The sequence below is a fragment of the Taeniopygia guttata genome, chromosome 1 (genome assembly GCF_048771995.1).
Source record: "Taeniopygia guttata chromosome 1, bTaeGut7.mat, whole genome shotgun sequence".
Classification (NCBI taxonomy): domain Eukaryota; kingdom Metazoa; phylum Chordata; class Aves; order Passeriformes; family Estrildidae; genus Taeniopygia; species Taeniopygia guttata.
The window spans coordinates 620,533-643,591 of NC_133024.1; the positions used below are offsets into that span (position 1 = coordinate 620,533).

At 37.5% G+C, this 23,059-nt stretch overlaps 2 protein-coding genes across 14 annotated transcripts in view; one reads left to right on the forward strand and one right to left on the reverse strand.

The window, feature by feature from the left end:
• Positions 1-23,059, reverse strand: part of CMSS1 (cms1 ribosomal small subunit homolog) — a 218,059-nt gene that overhangs the window by 187,812 nt on the left and 7,188 nt on the right. The window lies entirely within an intron of this gene.
• FILIP1L (filamin A interacting protein 1 like) overlaps positions 1-23,059 on the forward strand; it is a 184,820-nt gene that overhangs the window by 156,397 nt on the left and 5,364 nt on the right. For all 10 annotated transcript variants that reach the window (XM_072931144.1, XM_072931001.1, XM_072931076.1 and 7 more), the window contains one exon: positions 8,961-11,697. In XM_072931144.1, the coding sequence (XP_072787245.1) occupies positions 8,961-11,697 (2,737 nt within the window). The remainder of the gene's footprint in view (positions 1-8,960; positions 11,698-23,059) is intronic.

A 23,059-nucleotide genomic window follows, 5' to 3' on the forward strand; every position in this document is an offset into this window, starting at 1 on the left:
TCAGTACCTAGAACTGTATGCAGAAGCAATTTGTAGTGCATAAGGAAAAGTTCCAATACCATTTCTGAAGGTCACAAAGTGAAAACCAGGAAACTAGCAGGATTCTTCATCACTTGTAGCTTTGAAGTTCAGCTAGGTAACTCTGCCACAATGCACTGCCATCATCTCTCTCACCTGTGCCTCCACCATGAAGTGCTGGCCAAGCCCATCACAGAAAATGGCCACCCTCACATTAGCAGGTCTATGGGAAAAGATGCATATTTAGCTTCAAAACAAACTTCTGCCTGATATTAACGCTATTGCTGTTAACATTATTACTTACAGTCTTGGCTACCAGAAAAAGTTGCAACTGTATTAGCAAACCTGATAAAAGCCTCAACTGCACTGCTTCATGCAACTTAGAATCGAGGCAAATTTAAATACCTCAAGCTAAATTTACAGTAACAATTAAGATTTAAGTGTTCTGACAAAAAAAAAAAATGGAGTGCCACTCAAGCCCAGTTTCAAACAGTCCAAGTTTATTAAACACATACACAGAGCTTCTTCAGGAAATAAGCACACCAGAAAAGGGCTTACTTTTGTCTGAAGATGTATGTATATAATAAAGATTTATGGGTATGAACAGAACCCTCAAGAAGTAATGGAATTTGAATCCTCCTGCAAAGCAGTGACACCACCTATATAATTTTGGAGGAATGTTTGTCTAATTGTTTACAACCAGCCTTATTCCTCCAGTTACTGGCAAACTCTCAGTCCTAACAGCGTCATTCAGTACTAAAGTATCTTTATTTAACTTACCATGTTTAATCTATGTCGTTTAAATCACAATTCCAGCACATAAATTCTTGTACACTGAGCATGAAGAATGCATATTAAAGTTTCCTAGACAAGTTGCACCTGTCTAGAAGCAAGTGGCCACAGAGCAGCTTATCCAGGGCTGGCTGCGTGAGTAGGATGACTTCAGTTCAAAAGAATAAGTGAGCATGGCAGTATGGAAACTTCTAAATTTTACCACTGCTGATGACTGATAATATAAGGCCATGGTTAGCATAAGAGATAGGCACAGTGCCTACTCTGCCCATAGATGAAAATGCAGCCCCAGACATTTATTTTTATATAAAATGTGTGTTAAAGTTGTTTTAGAGAACATCCAGTTCCTGTAAATGTTATGGGAAAATGACATTTACAACTAACTGGTCTCCTCTGAGTAACAAGATGTGGCTGAGTGCCATTTTCTGTCATACCAAAAATATTAACTAATTGAAGTTAAAAAAAGTTTGTATAAATTAGATCCTTGCACAATTATGCCCAATTCTGGTCAAGACAGGAACACCAGCACTGCCTCAGGTGCATGAAATACCAGAACAGCAACTATTTTCCCATCTGTGCCCCCCTTAAAAACAGTCCACTTTGAACCTACACACTATGATATGCTACATACAGAATTAAAAAAAAAAAAAAATCACAGGATTTATCTACAGAAATTGCTTAAAGAAAACTCAGACTGTTCTCTGAATATAAAACAGTATCATTAAATTGAAGCGTAAAAATATGGCTTAAGGGCTGCTAACTTACAGCGAGCTCAAGCAACTGACTGATTCAGAGAATCAGAACTTCTGCAAACTCCTCAATCAACTGAAGGATGCAGAGTAAATAGCCAAGACAATAACTCACACCTCCAAATTTTACTCTTCCAGCAACAGTAAACACAGCATGGCAGTGACAGTGAAGTAGTATTTGCCTTACTCAAACCAAACACACGTGGCTGGGATCATCAGTCTAGCAGCAGCCTCACCAGAAGTATCCACAACCTGGGCAAGCTGCACTCTCTTGTTTGTGCCTAATCTCTCCATGGGGAGTGGGAGTGAAGACAGGCGGGGCTCCAAAGAACAGTTTTCAGGCACCGAGTTAACTCCTGTAATAGTTTTTCACTGGAAATCCTAGCAGGAGGCTGCAACATTATCGATTCCTAGTACTGACACTCTGAATAGAAAATGCAAACCCGTTCACCTGCCCACAGGGTAAGGGGTGGATTAAGCCCTGACCTGTTTATCTCTGCAGTATTCAGTGCTTTATCACACTGGTGATTTTATAAACAGCTCAGTAGCGGTGGTCAAGCAATAACATTCTAGCAGGAATAACACTTAAAGTATGCACTTGAAACAAATCTCAGGTTCATCAAGACACACAATTTCTCCCATCAATTTAACTTATTAGCATATAACATCAAATATCAAATGCAAACATTTCAATGACACCACTGTTTAAAAATCACAAATTATGAAAATCAGTAGTTATCTTGGTTTATTTTGTGTAATTACTGCACATAAAACCTATTTAGATTAATAATAATTCTCAACATCTGTTACAGTAAGTTAACTGTAACAGGAACAAGTTATCTGTTAACTGTAAGTTAACACTGTTTATCCATTTTAATAAATCTGAGGATCAGGCACAAAATTTCACTTGTTAAAGATGAAGACAAGACAGAAGCAGGACCTGGATTAGTAACTGAAAAGTTCTGCCTTAGTCTTATTGCTTTGACCCCTATACCACATCTCTTGTGGTTAATGTTTCCATTTCCTTCAGAAAGCTTTCCATCTGCAAAACTATAATTTGCTGGCTGACGTAAATTTGAAGAGTTCCAAATTCTGGTGTTGCATCTGAAATTACTGGCTTAATTTTTGACTTTACAGGCAGTATGGTGGGAGACATTGAGAGAGATGGGGGAGGAAGGGGAATGTGGTGAATATGCACTATGGTAATATTAAAAAAAAAAAAAATCCTGAATTATTAACTAACAAAACCTAAGTGCTCTTCCTGTGAGCTGGTTATCTTATTGAGGTATTTAGAGTCAGAACAGAAGAGGATTAAGTCATGCTGCGTGCAGAATCATATGGCATTGAAATGCCAACAGAAGTGGATAATGACTTCAAAGAATACCTGACACAGTTGTTAAATCTAGAAAGAGGAAAGAAGAAAGCAGAGTGCATCTCAAAAGCAGTGACACATCAGAGTCCAGCTCACGGTTCATTGTGCCATGTTTTCTAAAAAGCTGAATGCCAGGACCCAGTTTTTAAGGCTAACTTCAAGTGAAGCCCATTAATATTATGGTCTTCTCAGGTTAGTGTTAATTTAAAATGTTTTCAGGATAAGCAGTCAAGTCAAAAAACAAACCAAACCAAAAACCTGCCAACAATTTAATAGGACAGCGTATTCTTCACTCCCACCTCCCTATCATAATCTCAAACACTGCAGATGGTTGCCATTAGAAGATTATAAATGAACATCAGAATTCATAATTTTCACATTGACATTCAAATCCTTATTGCCACAGAAAGCATCAATGCTTTCTACACAAGACTGGTGTTTTGATAAGTGACTTCCAAGAACATCTAGATAAGGAAAGAATGTAATTCAAGATAGAACATTTTTTTCTTAAACTGAGGTTTCATAATAAAACAAAAATGAATTGTAGTGCTGAAGTAAAATTACTTAACTGGAAGTTTATCTCATCTTAAATCTTAAAATAACCAATATAAATTTGTTAAAAGTTTCTCATACCATTTACTGTCACTGATTTTACCTCAGGTTTTGTAACATTTATGAGTGCAAATATTCCTGTGTCACCAGGAAGAATGTTCAGCAGCTTAGTAGTTGTGAAATCATGGTCACAAACAATATCAGTGTTCCAGAATAATTAATTTTTTAAGCATTATCTACATATGTTTACTCAGCATAACAGCTAAATACATCTGGTTATCCATGCGAAATTTTGCCCGTTAACCCAGAACTGGCAATACCATTCATCTTCTATGACTTTTATTAAGACTTGTAAAGCAAGTCAGCATTTGAAGCATCAGATAAAACAATAATTACTTTGTGATATTCTGTGGAGTAATAAGAACTCGCACTCCCTTCATTAAAATTTCTCATTTCATAAAATAAATTTCCTTATTGAGAAATTTGCCTTACACAGTCTCTTGCAGGTGAGACACCCTTTTTGAAGGTTTGTATCCCAGCATAAACAAATTCTTTGACATTTACAGATGTAAATTAATGTAATGGAAAACAAATTTTAAAATAAGTATTCACATTCTGCTGGGAAGTGCTGACTGATTCAGATGAAGCCAGCAGATTACACAACAGCTATGGTATGTTGTTGCTGCTGTAATTTCAAAGGCTTTTGACTTTCTTTATGACAGGAGAAAAAGAAGCATTAATAAAGATAATAGAGAGCCATAAAAAAAGCTGTAACATGTCTTCATAAAAACTGCACATCGATAAATAGAACTGTAGGCAAAGCAAAAGCAAAAAAAGGCATAGCCCTCCCAAGACCAGAAATATGTTAACAAACACAAACTTTGTTTCAATTAGCTGTGGAAGGCACAGACTGGCTTTCTTACAAAAATACGTATGTAACTGCACTGGTGTCAAAAAATTACAACAACTTTTAAGATTTACCAGAAATGATGAAGCATGTTTCTTCTCTTATTAAAGGCCAGACCATGTCTTATTGCTAACTGGGAAGAGTGCCTCAGAGGAAAAGGCATGACTTCATCCACATTTAAAAGCTTTCAGCTTAAAGCTTTTACTTGCTTTGTATCAGGGGAAATTCAAGCATATATCCAAAAACTTTAGAAGTAAGTCTCCCTTGTGTAATAACCTGTAGAACCTCTCATAAACCACGTCTTTGATCTGTAGAAGAGTAAAGAGCAAGACCTAGTAAAAAAATCTGTATCTTTATGATTTAAAAAAAAAAAAAAGAATCACAGAAATTAAAAATCACTATCATTTCTGAAGAATGGTCTGATACAGATATTGACAATATATACATTAAAAACTCCACAACACTAGAAAGACAAAAGCTGAGGTTTACAAACCAGTATCTATTTCACTTGCATCCTCAGAAGACAGCCTTTTCTACAGTTACCACTACAACATTGCTTAAACAAACAAACAAAAAAACTCATAATTTTTATTCTTATTATCCAAAGAATAACAACTCATTCCAGAACAAACTAAAAAAAATTTTAAAACAAAAATGTTGCAATCTCAGCCTCCCGTACATTCTTTGGTTTCTGTGAAACTCAAAGGAAAGGTCATCCCCTTAGAATACTGTAAAAACATAAATTAAACAAATCTCCTTGTAATACATGTCACCCCAGGAAAATGGAAAGTCCCTCTTAAAGACAAATGTTGTGACATGACACCAGGACAGTGAACTGTTACGGAACTCTCCACATCTTGTAGAGAATACAGTCATTATCTTGTCAAATATCATGTAGTGTAGCTGAAACTATATGCACTTGAAAAAATGAAGGAAAACAATTGAATGCATGGTGTTAACACCAAGAAGCTGTAGCCTGCGTACTGAGGGAAACAACTACAATGGACAGAGGAGGGCTGAGACATACAATTTCTTCCAGGAAATAAAGGAGCAGTTAACTGGTATTGCAAATAAGTACAATATTAACCCACAATAAAGCAATAATTTATAACAGAAGCTCTGAAGTAATAAGACACTGCCCTGACTCTCTTTAACTACCTATCAGTCATGTTCATAAAAAAAATTTTCCATGTCTGTTTTTGCTGGCCTCAATTCAGAAAGGGTTGTTGCAGTCCTGTGAAGTCAACTGCTTAGAGTTGTGTAAAAGCTTTGTCTAAATTATACACCTACCTTTTTCCATTACAAAATGACACAATCATGAAATTTAGCTGGCAAAGAAAATGATAAAAAAATTTATTGGCTAGGGGAGTGTCTGTTCTTTTTTAAAAATTATTATTTATTTAAGCCAACTTTTTTGACCTTTACATATTTTCAGTAAAATTGCTCTCTCAGATACTCTGGATACTGTTCTTCAGGAAGACAGTATTTTGGATGAAGTTAACACAAAGTATTTTTACACTATCACCAAAGTCACTAAGTGCTATTATCAGTTAAAGCACTTCTTCAAGCACATGACTTCTTAATTCAGATACTATACATAACCAAGCACTGACCCACAGAACTCAGGTTCCAAAAAAAAAAAGCCCTGACCAAAATTAAGCAGTTAATTTAAGAACACAGGCAAACAACACCAAAACCCCCAAATATTTTAGGGTCCTCTTCCATTCCTAAGTGCGTATGTGCAGACACAGTCACAGTTTCTTTCTAGAAACACATTAAAATCCTTTAACTCCTAGTTGTTGAGCTATACTCCTGACTTCAATCAAGTGATTTTATAGAAGTATTTTTTTAAACATGGAACACATCTCAGTTATTACAAATATTTGCTTGTGAGTCTGTTTGAATGTTAAAACTGCACTTTGTCTTTTGAATGAAGGAATCATTTTTAAATACCCAAAGTCTTTAGGCATGATGAAAGAAACAGACTCTTGAAAATCTTTACACAACAATCCAGGTACCAGTAATAAAGGGACTTTTGTTCAAAAAGCCCATGCAACACAGACTTCATCAGACTTGACTTGATTGTCAACTCATTCATTATTTATGCACAATCATCTACTTGAATCGTAAAAAAATTTAGACAGCATCTCTATGAAAATTACGATTGTTTGTTACTATTTGGCATAAGAGCTTCTTTCCAAAACAGTGTAAGAGGCACGACTTCCTGGATCATTAAAACTTTCACTTGGCCAGAAAGATATCAACTAGTTAATATGGAAGTGTTGGGTAAAACACTGATTACCAAAGGTATTAATGACCACAGCTAAATCTGCCTTAAAAAATAAATTACAGTGAAGCAAGCTAAAATAAATCAAGTGCTAGTAAGTCCAAGTAACCATATTAGTATGTCTTAACTTCATGCACACACAAAATCTGAGTTAATTCCAAATGAAATTGTTAGTTGTGCTTCTGTTATGGTTTTATAGCTATGGCAACGGTAAATCATCAATTGAACTTCACTACTAAAGCATTCAGAGACAAGGGTGGGGAGGGAAAAAAGATTTTTACACTGCAAAGAATTAGAACTGAAAGTAGCACTGAAGAGGGGACAGAAGTTTATATACCATGAACACAGTGAAAAGCTGCCTTTGAGATGGTACAGTCCTCCCCCCATTAGCTGTTCTATCAACCAGCAGCATCCCTTCAAACTCATTTCACAAACCTCTCCCTCTCCATTTATACATTTTCATATCTGGTTCCCCTATCATGTTAATTGACTGTTGTACAGAATTTGTGACTGCTTCAAGTCTTTCATGTTTATGGCTATTTCCCATTCTGTTATTTTTTCATACAAAGCATTTTCAACATAGTGCAACTTAGGCACTAAAATAGAAACAGTAGGGACTATGAAGATGTTATAAGAAATTGTATTGTTATGGATTTCTATACAACATCACCACCATCAGACAAGTCCCGTGGACAAGTGGACACTAGTACAATGGTGAGGGCTTCCTCTCTGTGCAGGAAAATTACATTGCTTCCAAAGGGGATGCTGCTGAGGCAGCCTACTGCCCAGGAATAGATGCCTTCAGTCAGTCAACAGCTAATTAAAGCTGTGCAAAGGAGACTCTTATCTAAGCTCTGCCTGAACTAAAGGGGAGGCTGAGACAGGACCTTGTCAGTGAGAAGCTGTAAAGACTCACCACTTGGACATGGACATCACAAGAGTGACCCCAGACAAGTGGGGAACAGGAATCCTATGTCTCAGCAGCAGCTTCTAGGCAGCTGTCATCATATTTCGGGGTGGGGGGGGGGAAATAAAGTTAAATGGGTGCTTAAAAAGTCATTTTGTACAAGTACAGTTTTGATAACAGGATCTATCCAACTTGAGTCTGTACCATTCTTATGAATGACATACAAATTCTAATTCTTTATGACTTCAACCTAGGCTTTTCAGATTCTTGTTTAATACCAGAATATATTTATCTTGACTGTAGAAAAAATGTAATTGGAAGGAAACATATGTTCTGGCCAAACCTAATCATACTTTAGACGAACTCCACAAGCATCTCCTTAACAAAGAAAAGTCCACAAAAGAACCTAAGAAGTTGAGGTATTTGGAGGTTTCTTAGGATCTTATATAAACAAATGCACGTTATCCCAACTCTCTTGCTAATTAAGTATGTTGCATCCCAAAAAAGATTGAGTATTAACATAAACTTGTAAAACTAGTTTTGGAAAATAATCATGAAAACCTTCAAGAATCATGTAAAAGCAGGGATGCACTGAGGCATATCTGTAAATCCAGGCCTAACACACATTAAGACATTTGGGCTTTGTTAAGTTCAAAAGGCATAACTGAATACCTGTTTATCTGCTGACTGCATTTGTGTGTGTGTGTTTGATACGAAGTCACAAGGCCTGCACTTTCATTAAGGACAGCCTTACCTCATTTTGCTCTGCTGTGCTGCTTAGGAATTCACATTAGGCAGCCTCACTAACTGCCCACTGTGGCTACATTTCCTTCGCATACTCAAATGTCCTTAAGGTTTGATTGTTAAATATTATGATGGTTTTTAAGTAACAAAGCTAGGAGTTTTATGATGCTGTAAATTATATCTGCCCTTGAGCACTGCACTGACCTAATTTTTTAAGCATTATAATAATCACATTTCTTTAAAAAAAAGGCACAACACACACAAAAAACCAAACAAAACTTGCATGCACATACCTGGCCTCAGCAAACAGCTGAGAGAAGTGCAGTTCCAGTGCAGAATAACAAAATAGCTTTGTTGCACTGATCCCTGTTGAAATTTGAAAATATAATTAAAGATGCACAATAACTGAAGTTGCTGAGTCTGAATGATCATGCTGAAGTGTTCATTACAAAAGAACTTCTGAATTGGAACTAAGGCCAGTGGACACTTCCAAATAATGCTTCAAGGAGAGGTCTGCTTGTAGTTACAAGTGGATGTTCATGGACATTTGGCAGAAATATCGTAATATTTCAAGTGTGTTTTTAAATGCCCATTAAAACGGCTTCAAAATACAATATTATTTCCTCCCACAGACTGAAAAAGCTTCTTGAACAAGAGACAGCATATCAGGCAAAAAAAGAAAAGGAAAACAACAAGAAAATATCTAAACTGAAAGAAGAATTGACTAAACTGAAATCCTTTGCTTTAATGGTGGTGGATGAACAGCAAAGACTCACTGAGCAGTTGAATCAACAAAGTAAAAAAATTCAAGAATTAACCACTTCTACAGAACAAGCACACGAAAAGCTGACTTTCGCTGAAGCAAAAATTCAAGAAGAGAAACAGAAATCCAGCAGGCTGGAAGCCGAAGTTCACTCCCAGAGCAGTAAGATTTCTCAAGACCAAGAAGAAATGATGGCCAAACTAACCAATGAAGACAGTCAGAATTGCCAGCTCCGGCTAAAATTAACGTCTCTGAGCCGGCAAATCGATGAGCTGGAGGAGACCAACAAATCTTTGCGAAAGGCAGAAGAAGAACTGCAAGACCTAAGGGATAAGATAAATAAGGGAGAGTGTGGGAACGCTGCACTTATGACTGAAGTAGAAGAACTACGGAAAAGACTGCTGGAGATGGAAGGAAAAGATGAAGAGCTCACAAAAATGGAAGACCAGTGCAGAGAACTTAATAGAAAGTTAGAAAAAGAAGCATCACAGAGCAAGAACCTTAAAGGGGAAGTAGATAAACTTAATAAAAGAATTATGGAGCTGGAGAAACTAGAAGATGCTTTCAACAAGAGTAAACAGGAATGTTACTCCCTGAAATGCAGCCTAGAAAGAGAAAAAATTTTAACAAAGCAGTTGTCCCATGAGCTTGACGGTTTAAAAGCTAGAGTTGGTGAGCTTGAAGCAATTGAAAGCAAGTTAGAAAAAACTGAGTTTACACTTAAAGAAGATTTAACAAAGCTGAAGAGTTTAACAGTGATGCTTGTGGATGAAAGAAAAACTATGGGTGAAAAAATAAAGCAAACAGAAGAAAAGCTGCAAGCTGCAACTTCTCAGCTTCAGGTGGAACAAAAAAAAGTGATGTCGGTTACAGAAAAGCTGATGGAGGAAAGTAAAAAGGCACTGAAATCAAAATCTGATGCAGAGGAAAAAATGTCCAGTGTTACAAAAGAAAGAGATGAACTGAAAAACAAACTCAAAGCAGAGGAGGAGAAAGGAAGTGATCTTGTTTCCAAAGTGAATATTCTAAGTAAAAGACTTCAGTCTCTGGAAGATGTTGAAAAAGAGTTTCTTAAAAGTAAACGTAAGGAGAATACTAGATCTAGCACCTCCCTGCAGCAGGAAAACAACATAATCAAAGAGCTTTCTCAAGAAGTTGAGAGGCTTAAGCAGAAGCTCAACGAAATGAAGTCAGTAGAAGATGATCTTATGAAAACTGAAGATGAATTTGAGTCCCTAGAACGAAAATATGTCAGTGAACAGGACAGAGCCAAGCTCCTCTCAGAGGAGTTGGAGGCTGTGAAAATGGAATTGGCAAGGTATAAATTAACGGAAAAGGCAGAGTCCAATCAGGAGCGCCTTTTTAAGAAACTCAAAGAAGAGGAAGCTAAATCAAGTCACCTTTCCAGAGAAGTAGATGCACTGAAAGAGAAAGTTCATGAATACGTGGCAACAGAAGACCTAATCTGTCACCTGCGAGGTGATCATACAGTCTTACAGAATAAACTCCTCCAGCAAGAAAACAAAAACAGGGAGTTAGCAAGAGAAATGGAAAACCTCACAAAAGAACTGGAGAGGTACAGATCCTTCAGCAAGAACACCAGGCCTGGTCTCAATGGAAAGAAAATTCCAGATGTGCAAGTTTTTTCTAAAGAAATCCAAACAGATTCAGCAGACAATGAACCACCTGATTACAAAACCCTCATGCCTTTAGAGCGAACGGTCATAAATGGGCAGCTCTATGAAGACAGCGGTAACGAGGAGGAACAAACAGTGTCTTTCAAAAGCAACTCATCCACCGCAAATGCTGCAAACAAAACATTATGGATCCCTTGGATGAAGTCCAAAGAGAGCCATCCTCAAAATGGAAAGATACACACAAAGCAAAATGGAAACTGTGCACAGACTGGAGATCTAGTGCTAAGCCATACACCTGGCCAACCCCTTCACATAAAAGTCACTCCAGACCATGGACAGAACACAGCAACCCTTGAAATAACCAGTCCTACCACTGAAAGCCCTCACTCCTACACAAGCACAGCAGTTATACCCAACTGTGGCACTCCAAAGCAAAGAATAACCATTATTCAAAACACCTCCTTAACACCCATAAAATCAAAAGCAGGAGAAGGTTACGTGACCCCAGAGCATGTAATTTCTCCTATTACTATGACTACTACTTTTGCAAGATCTCAAACTCCTGAATCGTGTGGTTCTCTAACTCCTGAAAGAACAATGTCCCCTTTGGCTTTACCCAGCTCAAGTTCTCAGGAACAAACCCTCTCCTCGGAGCCTTTGGAAATGGGAGCCAAGCACGCTGTCTTTAGAGTATCCCCAGACAGGCAGTCATCGTGGCAGTTTCAGAGATCTAACAGTACAGGATCAAGTGTAATAACTACTGAGGATAACAAAATCCACATTCATTTAGGAAATCCTTATGTCCAAGCTCTCACCACTTCCAAGCCCATCAGCCCTTGCAATGCAGTGCAAGACAACAGAACTCCAGCACTAGCTAATGGCCTACCCACTAAGCCTACCAATAAAATCACCAGCAGTATTACTATCACACCAACAGCCACTCCTCTTCCACGGCAATCACAAATTACAGTAAGTAATGTCTATAACTGACCCCATCCATGCTGACACCCTTACCAGCAACCCATCCTGTTTTTCATCCCAGCAAGAATTATTTGGAACAGCCTCTTTACTTTGGGAAAGATCTGTGCATGAACTATACAACAGTATATGGAACTAACGTTAAGTTTTGCCTGCTTAGTGTTATCAAGTGTGCACTTACTGTATATCTTCTCATTGAAATACAGTTATGTAAAATATTTAGTCTTGCACTTGTATAAATGCATCTTAATGTATTGCCATTTTCAAAATAACTCACATTACTTTTGACTGCAACTTGCCTTGGTAAAATATTTTAACATTACAAAAGAACAGTAAATAATTGATTATTTTCATCATTGCTTGCTGAATATTTTTTGTTTGTTATGTGTGGTTTGTATTTTTTCTGCATGTATGGTAGAATTTGAATTAAGTCATAATACTGCCTGCTATCTTCAGATAAGACTTGTTTCATTATCTTCCCTGCTATTTCCCAATTCCTTCAAGTCCTCTCATTTCAGGTAATTATCACTACATCACACACAAAATATTATGTATTGTATAACAGTGTTTGGTTAAAACTCTTTTCAAATCTCCCTGCAAACTTCGCTTGTAAGTGAACCGAGTTCAGAAGCTTGTATCACAAAGTAATTATCTCCAAACAAGGGTTTTTTCCAATATAACAGAAAAACTGCAATCATTTAGGTATGCTGTAAAACAAGAAACAGCAACATTTCTATTTCTAAACAACAACTCAGGAGAATAGATTTACACACAACATTCAAATTTCATCTAACTCCTAACCACAAAATCTGACAAACAGTATACATCACACAAGTACACTGAAGAAGAAACAAGATTACCGAACTATGGCATACCTTCATGTTTTTCACTTCATGAGACAGAGAAAGCTTGGTAGGAGCATTAAGATGCAATACTAGATCAGGTCTCCAAACATGCAGGCCTCTGGGTCTGGGATAAATAGGAGTGCCATACAGAATGGACAAAGCAGGTTAAGGAATTTCAGTGACAATTACAGTATTTGTGCCTAGGAAAAGCACAGAAATACAATGTGCCAAACAGTCAATTTTAATGTCACATGAAATATTGCTGGTGGTGGAGAAGCTTCACATACAAAGTAAATCAGTCCAGAAGATCTGGAATGCAGTTTCCAACTCCTCTTTTTCACAAAAGCTGTACACTCCAAATCCGAATTGTAACAACTGTTCTTATTCTAAAAAGTTAAATGCCCATAAATTTGATGCTTTCAGGTGGTAGTATGTATTATTTTTTAAAAAATTAAAAACTGCATCCTCCTTATCAACAAGGAAGTTTGCAAGTAAGCAGAAAGTCCCTATTCACTAAAACTGTATCTTTATTCTGCCTATATTCCCCAGAGGAAAAAAATATTTCTGCAGTATAACTTAGCAACAGATTCAGCAAAGAACTTTGGCCCATGATCTCACATAACAAGGAGACTTCTATCATTTTAAGTCCTTTTGATTGACAGAAATTAGATGTTTGTAACTGTAGATAATAACTGCTTTTAGAACAGTTTCTATTGAAAAGCAAAGTCCACTGCCCATATACACCTTTTTTTAGTAAACAGTGGGAAGAAAAAAAAAAAACTGAATTATATAAGATATATGATAGAAATGGATAATAACATATGTATTACAGCTGAATAATGGCAATTTCAAAAAGACAAATTGTGCGTAGACCTGCACAGCCCCAGCTTATATAATCTGGTCCTTCTTTCTTTTTTTGTCTCACGATCTCCATGGCTGCACAAGTGAGTTCTGACCAAGACCTGGGTCAGAAGAAGTACATAGTCTTGTTCTGCAAAGCAAACTTTGACTCACATCTACTTCAGCAAAAGTTGCTGATGAAGACAGCAGCCACAACTCAGGCAAAGTAAAATCATAACATTTTTAGAGCATGTTAATTATACAAACAAGTTACCTAATTACATTCAGACTGCCCATTCTCAACTGCAGGGCTCAGTTAAGAGCCCAAAAATCAGTACCTCCCAAATACATTTGCTGCACTTCTGTTCTTTAGGATACTGCATATCCTGCTGATCTATACCCAAGATCTCTGCAGGAACACATTACAAGCATGGCACTGAGTAACTGTGTCCAAAGTAGCCACTTGCCAGCATACTAGCAGACACCAAATTCTCCAAAAATTCAAGGACTAATGCTTGTCCTCCAGAGACACTAAAATTTTCTTCAGTTAGACCTAAAAAACCTGGAGGAAAAAAAAATTCAGATCTACCTTATCTACCTATCTAAAATACATAGAAATATGTTGATCATTAACCACCTGGCCATCTATTAGAATATTATAAAAGAAAAGTACAAATAAGGGCATAGCAATAAGCACACAGAGTCCTTGGACAATTACCAAGCTATTATGAATAAGGAAGTTCAGTCTTTTAAAGATCTGCATGTATGCTAGATCTGCATACAAAACCTAGATGAAAGTTCACACCATTTAGAAGTATAATTATTTAACAGGACAGTACTTTTGTCCTGTCCTACAATATAATCATTGTCATAATGATTTGTCAGTAACTGTCTAATTAACAAAAGACAAAGGAAGCAGCCACTTATGACCATGAACTCCTAAGTAAGAAGCATCAGCACTGCCTGGAAATGAAATTGCTACATTTCCTGAAAACACACCTTGATTAAGGGATGCTTATATTCCCCTACTGATGAAATAACCTCTGTGTAGATTTAACTGACTTCACAGCAAAATTTTTGTCAGTCTTTCCAAGAGATAAAAATATCAAATAATTATTTTTGCCTGAAAATAAGATTTGCACAATGAAACAGGTTTGTTCAGTTTGAATTCCCAAGATCAATTTCAAAGCAGAGAAAATAAGCACCTGGATGTATCCAGCTGAGAGCTGAAACTTAATTGTTTAAACAGAAAGAAGTTAGCTGTAATTCTATCATAAAATAGCAAACAGAAAGCATAGCTTAAGGAGTCAAATTATTGATTTACAAATTAACCTTGAGTTGTTCAAATCATCACTCCATATTTCAAAGTATTTCCATTTTGCTGAGTGGGAATAGCCACCTGCTTCCTTGGCAGACAATAAAAAAACAGCAGAGCAAGAAAATTTGAATAAATTATCTGCACATTGATTCAAACACTCTAAAATAAAAACATCAAGCATAATCAGATTAAAATTCGACAAGTAAGGCAGCTTTTCTAGGATTTCAACTACTCTGTAAGTGGTAAGTATTGCTGTTAATTTGGAGGCTGAGACACTTTTGCTTTCAGCAGTTGCTCAAAAGCCTGACAGGTATTTAATGGTTCATTGAAATATTACAGGGAAATAAGGTCATATAATAAGAAGCATATATCAGAGGGATTAAACTGAAAGAGAGCATAAAAACAGTTTTCAGCAGATAATAACATCAATCCTTCTCTTTCCCAAAACTCTTGGCAAGCATCTCTAAGGTCTAAAAATCTTCCCTTTCTCCTTTATGTTTAGTTCCCAGCAAAAGAAAGGAAAAATTACCTGATTAAAAAATGACAGCAGTTACTAGCCCACTTTTTTTCACCTTTTTGGGTTTATTTCAGTGAATGATCAAACAGACACAAGCAAAGGCAGCACCAACACTTTGGTGCTCAGCATTTTATGCCATTCTTTTTATGTGATTAAATTTCTCAGAAGAAATACTTGCAATTTTTGTCCTTACAGGGAGGATGGATGAGGGGAGGGAGGGAAAAGAGGAAAAGCAGAGAATACCAAGCGAGAATGGTAATCTGAGACCAAAACACCCATCCATCAACTGTGAGGTAGTATTTCAAGTTATTTAAAGACCTTATTCAAGCCACTAATTAAGAAAAAGAACTGACAAAGTTACAGGAGCAGACTGCTAATCTTCCTGATCCAAAGCACCGTAGCCAATATGGTGTCTGGGGACAATATGTAAGGCTGTAATAGGAAAAAGATCTGTATGTAAGCATGTCATGCAAGGATTAGGAACGCGTGCTCCCCACACTGGGGGAAAAATAATCGGAAACAGAATTGTACAGCTCTATTTTCTGAGTAAGAGTCAATGGATGCTGCAGGGTTAGATGATGGAAATGGAGTAACCATCTGCAGGATGACTTTGTCCCTAGGAAACAGATATTGAGACAGGCAAAACAAAAACTGACAACTGTCTAATCTCCAGGCTTAAAGAAAGGCTACCAAAACATTATGTTACCAAGAAACAGAAGAGAAAAAGACCTTGTGGTCCAAATACAGCACAAGTGGGTGTATAAAAATGTTTCAAAATTAACACCGAGTATTTTAAGTGAGAAATTGCTCAAAAAATAGACAAACCATAAAAATGTAAGCAGCATGAAGTGTTTTCACAGATCTGCAGCCAGCGGCCCCAAGATGAAGCTGAATTCTCTCTGTGCTGTAGCTAGCACATTATCCAATGACCCACCATGCTGTGGGCACTCAGAAAGCCTCATATAGCAGAGTTGCCAGCTGAATATGATTCTCTTCTGACCACAAAGCAAAGTATTCTTGAGAAACACTTTTTGAGTACAAGTGAAAATACTTTTAAAATATTTTTACTTTAAAATACTTTTACGTTTTTAATACATTTAAAATACTTATTTTAATCAATTCATTTGCCATGCAGTGGTCTGACATCACAGGGTCTTCAAACGGGGATGGGCCAAAGAAGCTCCCTCCCCTTTTTTGCCCCTACAACCCAAATTACAAAATACTTTCAGTTGTGCTGTCACCACTTTTGGAAGGCAGCACTGTGAACCAGGTCAAGAAACTAACCTAGATTTAAAAACACAAAAGCAAAACCGCAAACAAAAAGGTATATGCCACACATCCTTATTAAACAAAACTAAACAAACCTCAAACAACCTCAACTAAACAGGATCCATTTCACAGCACAGCTTTATAAAAGAGCTACATCAGCATAACTGAATGGACAAGCAAAAAGGAAAAAGGAGTCTTTTGTGGTGCAATCGTTGCCAAAGTCCTGGAGCCATCACCATTGTCTGCACAGATTCAATATAGCACACAAATGCATCACAAAGCACTTCAACTATACAAGAAACATTCAGCAGTCCCATTAAAATAATTCTGTATCTCTCCTGGGAGAGAAGTTAATTTACTTGTGCAAAATCTGAGCAAGGCAGCTTCAAATGTGATTAGTACCCACATTTTCTTATCCTTGATTATCTCAAGCCACTATAGGTCATGTTTTGTCCTGAAGAAACATAAGTATTAGCTGAATAAAAGGTAGAGAGTCTTTTACTTTAATTAGCATTTTATATATATTAGGGGAGAAAAAAAATATATATATACTGAAAATAGGACTCTCATTAACACACATTTTAGTGTGGCCTTCCAAGAGAAAAACAGCCTACTCACAGACAGAAAAAAGCCATAATGGTAAAAGCAAAAGGGCATTTTTCCTTCTCCATGCAGAATCTCTGTAAACCTTTTCACCATAAAAATTTGCTAAGATGGGGGAAACATACTCAAAGCTTTTGAACAGACAATATTGATAATGAGGACATTTTCATGTTAAAAGGTGTCTGTGTGTGTGTCTAAGTGCAGTTTCAAACACCTTTTAAAAGAGCCTTGAAAATTCCCAAAGACAAATATCCCTATGTGCCCCCAGTCTGTACTGAATGATCCTGCACTGCCAAAATCTTTCTCAACAAATGGCAGAGCAGCTTTAAGCAAGTGGACTGCTGGTCTCACCCAGGCTGTGTTCTCTGCAACAGCACTGGCACCTAAGCGCCCGCAGGAACACGTACTGCCAGCAACCCCTGTGTGGGACACAGCTGCTACTGCAGCGTGTGCAGTATCCCAAAAAGGCCACACTTCTGTTCCTAGGGACCCCCAAGTGCCCTACCAGGTGCCTAAGGCCCCCTGGACTTTCAAGGGGCAAAGGGAAGATTAACAACAAACACTTGTTCATTCCAGCTGCAGGACAATGCTGATCACCCAGCCCCAGGTAACCTTCTCCTACTGGAGTTTACCCCCAACATAACCTTACCCATCCCTGCATCCAGCAGAAGAGCAGAATACACATAAAATAGAGCTTAAAAGCAATGTCAGGACATTTTTGAACCTATTTCCTCACTATAACTTGACTTGAAACCTTCCAAATAAAAACCTACTTCATATAGTTCTAAAAAACTTCTGCAATGCCAACTTTACAGTTACCTGGGAATCTGGAACAGGGCTGAAAGACCCTTGTCATTAAGAATCTTGCTAATTTCTGAATGAAATCTATGTTGCTGAAATTGTACTCCAGTATTCTCTTTCCTTTCCCCACACTGAACTTTGAAAATTATTTTCTCTGCAACACATATTAGAAGATCTCAGTTTTGTTTTCTCCATATTAAACAAACCAAATTGCTCTCCCACCTAATAGCTGAAGTACTAGGACTCTAGATTATTGCGGAGTCCTCTTCCCTCTGCCGAGCTGTTTACAATGCAGTGAGCCAAGGCAGACGCCAGCCCGAGTCTTACCCTGAGTCAGTGAGAGTGAGGATTACACTGCTCCTGCTCACACCTCTCGGCACAGTCACACACACAGGTGTGCTGCATGAAGGGGAATTCAGAGCACCTGAGACTTCTCCCAGTGAGAGTGAGGATTACACTGCTCCTGCTCACACCTCTCGGCACAGTCACACACACAGGTGTGCTGCATGAAGGGGAATTCAGAGCACCTGAGACTTCTCCCAGTGAGAGTGAGGATTACACTGCTCCTGCTCACACCTCTCGGCACAGTCACACACACAGGTGTGCTGCATGAAGGGGAATTCAGAGCAACTGAGACTTCTCCCTTTGGATTCCTAGAAAACAAATGCCAGAATCTAGTGAAAGAAAATAAAAAGAAGTATCTAAATGCTCTGTGCAGTTGAGGATGCCTAACCAGAAATTTCAGCCAAAGCTGTCTGGCTTGGAGACCAAGGGGAATACTCAAGTTTATCACTAAATCTTAACTCGTTCTCACTTGCAGACCTGGCTTTCATTCTGACTGCATTCAATCATCCAGGAACAAACTTAAGTCTGGCAAGAGGCATGCTTGTGCACATACAGACATGGACTCCTGAGTAAAGGATCTTCAGCACCATCTCCTGGACACTTTCACTAAAGCTGCAAGTGATACTCTGTTACTCAAATTTCTTAACTAAAAATTTAAGCAGGGAGAAAGAGCCTTATTCTAAAGTTATTTCTCCTAGATCAAGTACTATAATGACATAAGAAATCAACTAAGAAAAGTTACAGTGTAAATACTACACACTCCCCCCATTTAAATGAATAAAATTCAAACAGGAAGCAAAGCACATGTCATACTTTCAGAAGGAAAAGGAAAGGCATAGGACCAAAAGCAGGAAACCTACTTCAACAGCACAGAAACAGAAATATTTTCTCTCCTTGACACTCCCACACACACTTGCCTTAGCCCTCTCCCTAAAGCAAACATTGCATTGTGTTAAAAGCTGGCCCATATAAATAAGCCGCCTCTGTTCCCAATGGGGGAGAAAAAAAGGTGGGTATGGAATATACATCCTGATATTTCAGAGCATGCTGTCTTCGTTGTCTTCTTGAAATTAGAGGGGCCATTTTCACATTAACGTGTGAAAATTTCTCAGTTGTCACCTGTGCCAGTGTTTGTCCCCTTCCCTGAAGCACTCATTGTCATTTGCTAAGAGGCTACAAACTTAGTCTCCGTGTAGAGTTCTCACTCTAGCTTTCTTCTGCCACTTCCTGTTACAGGCAACTGATGTCTGCTTCAGGAATTAATTTTAAAATGAAATAAAAATGCAGCCTTCTTGATCCTTAGATCATTGCTTGCCATGAAAATTAGCTTTAACTGTTCACTTCTCCAACTAAGCACAGCTATTTTCCAAGCCTAATGCCTTGAACCAATATGGTGCTATTATACTTACAGACAGACATACCACATAATCTAATTTAAAAGTGGCCAGTTTAATGCTTTTGGGGTTGTCGTTGCTGTTGCAGTAATTATTTGCTAATGCTTACTTAGACACATTAAGTAAAGGAAAACTACATAACTACTCAGACAGGTCACACCTGGGCAACATTTTGTTTCTGGGGGTGTTTCAAGAGCATTAACGGGAACTCACAAGGGATCTCCAGACCATGAAAGGCACCTCAACTTGTTTTTTGAAGAACAAATATATATTTTTTTTCTCTTCTTTGACTTAAAAAGATATCAGATATAAAAAGTGGCCTACAGATGGGAACTCGAGAGACATAGCTAAACAGCAACAATATACACAAAGCCAGAAAATTCAGAACACAAATGAGAGTTCAAAAAAAGATGAGGAAGACTACAAATATTCATCTAGAAGGAAAAAATGAGCTGGTAGAAAGGATGCATACATTTGAAGAGAACTGAAGCAATTCATGGTGCGCACACAGATTTCCCATACATAGTTAAAAATCAAATTGAAAAGGCCCACTAAAACCTATATACAAGGGGTTTTCAGTCATTCAGGTCTGTCTAAAAACCAAACCAGACATCTGGAGATACAAGTGTGCTATGCTCACATGCCTCTATGCTAAGCAGCAGGGAAGGACCTAGGAGTATTGCACAAAGATTTTCAGTACACATACAACTAAACCAATGTAGAATTTTATACAGGGTTACTTCCAAGTGCTTTCCAGACAATTCCCACATAGTACCATTCCCTCCTTATGCATACATCTTACAGAAGTTTAAGCACGGATCTAGTCAACTGACCCAAAATGTTCTGTTTACAACGCTTATCTGAGATTCACAATTTGTAAAGTAGAAGTTTTAGAAAATAAGGTTTAGTCTTTGATCTAGGTACCCATGTCATTGAATTTAAAAAATTATGTGTCAATAAGTGTTTTCCTTAAATTTAAATGATTCAGTCCTTCCTCTCTAGAATTTATATCACAAATTATGAAAAATAAACCAATTTTTAAGTGCAGTATGAGGAAGAAGAGAACTAGATGGGCAGTTTGTTAAATCCTCACCTCCATTGCCTAGATTGGTACAATCACTGAAGTGCAAGTTCAGATATTTATTTGCACAGGAAAAAAAAAGCCCTATAATACAACTGTTATCCTCAAGTTTAAGCCCATGCCAGGAGTTAGACCAATTTAGTTATTGTGGCTACAATCAAACATGACACAAGTGAAAGAGATCAGTACAAACTCTGTAAGCAGATCAAACCATGACAAGTCTACCAGTTATAATGCAGCTCTAGTCACTAAATAATAATAATGTAGATGTATTCAATACTGTCATTCAGAACTGCAAAATACATAGTTTTGAATCACAAACAAAAAATTTGTTTGAAATTAAATCTCACAGCTCAGAATGTCATATTGTCAATGGTGGTTTTAATGTGCTAGACACTGGTGCAAACTATAGGCCAGAGCAAGGGATATTTCACCAACTAACTTTTCATTGATTCAATAAAAGCTTACAGCCTGAATACCAGTCAGATGCACAAAACCTGTAAAAGTCTGGGCCTATGAATACCTTCTTGAAGTACTAACATGGCTGGTCAATCAATCCAGAGAATACTCCAACCACTTTGTAACCTAAGGCATCTCTGAACTGGAACACTTCTCAACATGACTCAGAACCAAACAACCAAACACAACTCTCAGAGATACAATCTCACTTTAGTATGCAAGACTTTACATAAATATTTTTATCTATTTACCTCAATATAGTTAGCTAATGCAATTCTTTTTATAGTTGGGAAACAGACCCATTTTCTATCACCTCTATAATTACATCAGGCAGTAGCACTGCCAGTAATAGCCCACCCAAACATTTTATTCTCAATACCATGCCTCATCTACCAGGCCATACCACATGGTCAGAGGCAAACTCTTCCAACTCAGTACTCATGGAAAGCCACATAGCAGTAACACAAGTACCTCCTCCAACATCAGTTCCTTTCTTAACACATCACCTTTAGTAATTGAAGGAAAATGCTTTTTGGTTTGGTGGGCAATGGGGCAATTTTTTTTTTTTTTGTTTCCTTTCCTACTAAGAATATGAATGCTAAAATTCCAGCCTACCACGAAAATGCATGTTGATTTTGTTTATTCAGCATTTAACGAAGAGTTTCAGTCGGGTTTAAGCGATATACTGGGATGCAATACAAAAGGCAATCTTCGCTGCCACCTAGAGGTAAAATCTTGAAGGAACAGGGAAAGAAAAACGCATCTCTCTCTTCCCCCACTTTCAAAGCCAAACTCTTCCCTTTCTCAATGCATTAAACAAAAAAAAATTTAAAGTGCTACAAATTGAAACATGCTGATTTTAAAAATAAAAGCATGAAAGATGTTTTAGGCACTCAGACTACGTATCTCCTCTTTGGTAGTGACCAGTGTTAAATCCTGTAAATGTTAAGTACCAGGCACACAGAGCAGAAAATCCAGCCTTTGACAACCTGCAACTTATGGCTGGAATCTCCACACGTCTCTGTGTTTAGCAGTCCTTGATGGATGCCCCGAATCAGTACAAATTCTCTCCAAACCAATTTATATCACCATCTCAAAAACAGTCCCAATCAGTTGCATAACTCACTGACAAGGAAACACTTTCCACATACCTTTAATCCACCCCTAGTGGATGCCCCCTCAAGCATACTAGAGAATTGCCCTATGCATATGCTGCCCTATGCACCTTAATGCTATATTTCTGCTGTTTATTTTCCTCACCGCCACCTATTTTCCAATCTTTAAAAGGTTTAGTATATGTTATTAATCTTCACTCAGAAGACATTTCATAACTGATAGTCTTTGACACCTTTTTTGCATTTTGGCATACCCTTTCTTGAGCAGTTCTGACAAAACCCAGCAAAATCTTCACAGGGTGAGATGGTTTGGATTGTGTTTATTTCTTCCATTCTTTTCCTAGTAATTCCTAACTTTGTTACCTTTTTGACAACTGCCAGTTGCTGAGCAATGAGGACAATTTACTGGGATTCCAAGATCTGTTCTGACTGACAATAAATGTCACTACTGTACATGAACTAGTTTTCCCTCCATATATTATTTTTCAATTGTTAACACTGAACTGATACGCATTTTTCACTCACTAACATGAATTACTGTCAGCTCTTGCTTCTAATATTCTCCCTGTTATACCATATGCAAATATTATAATTTCAGTACTGTCTTCCTGTGCAGTTGAAGAACATCAGAGTTCTTCTGTTGAAGAGTATCAGAGGTGTCTGTGAGATTCAGATGCTATCTCCACTATACTATTAAAAACTAGGTCACTGCTCTGCTACTTATCCACTTGCCACTTATCAACCTTGAGAATCTTCCTTGTTTTTC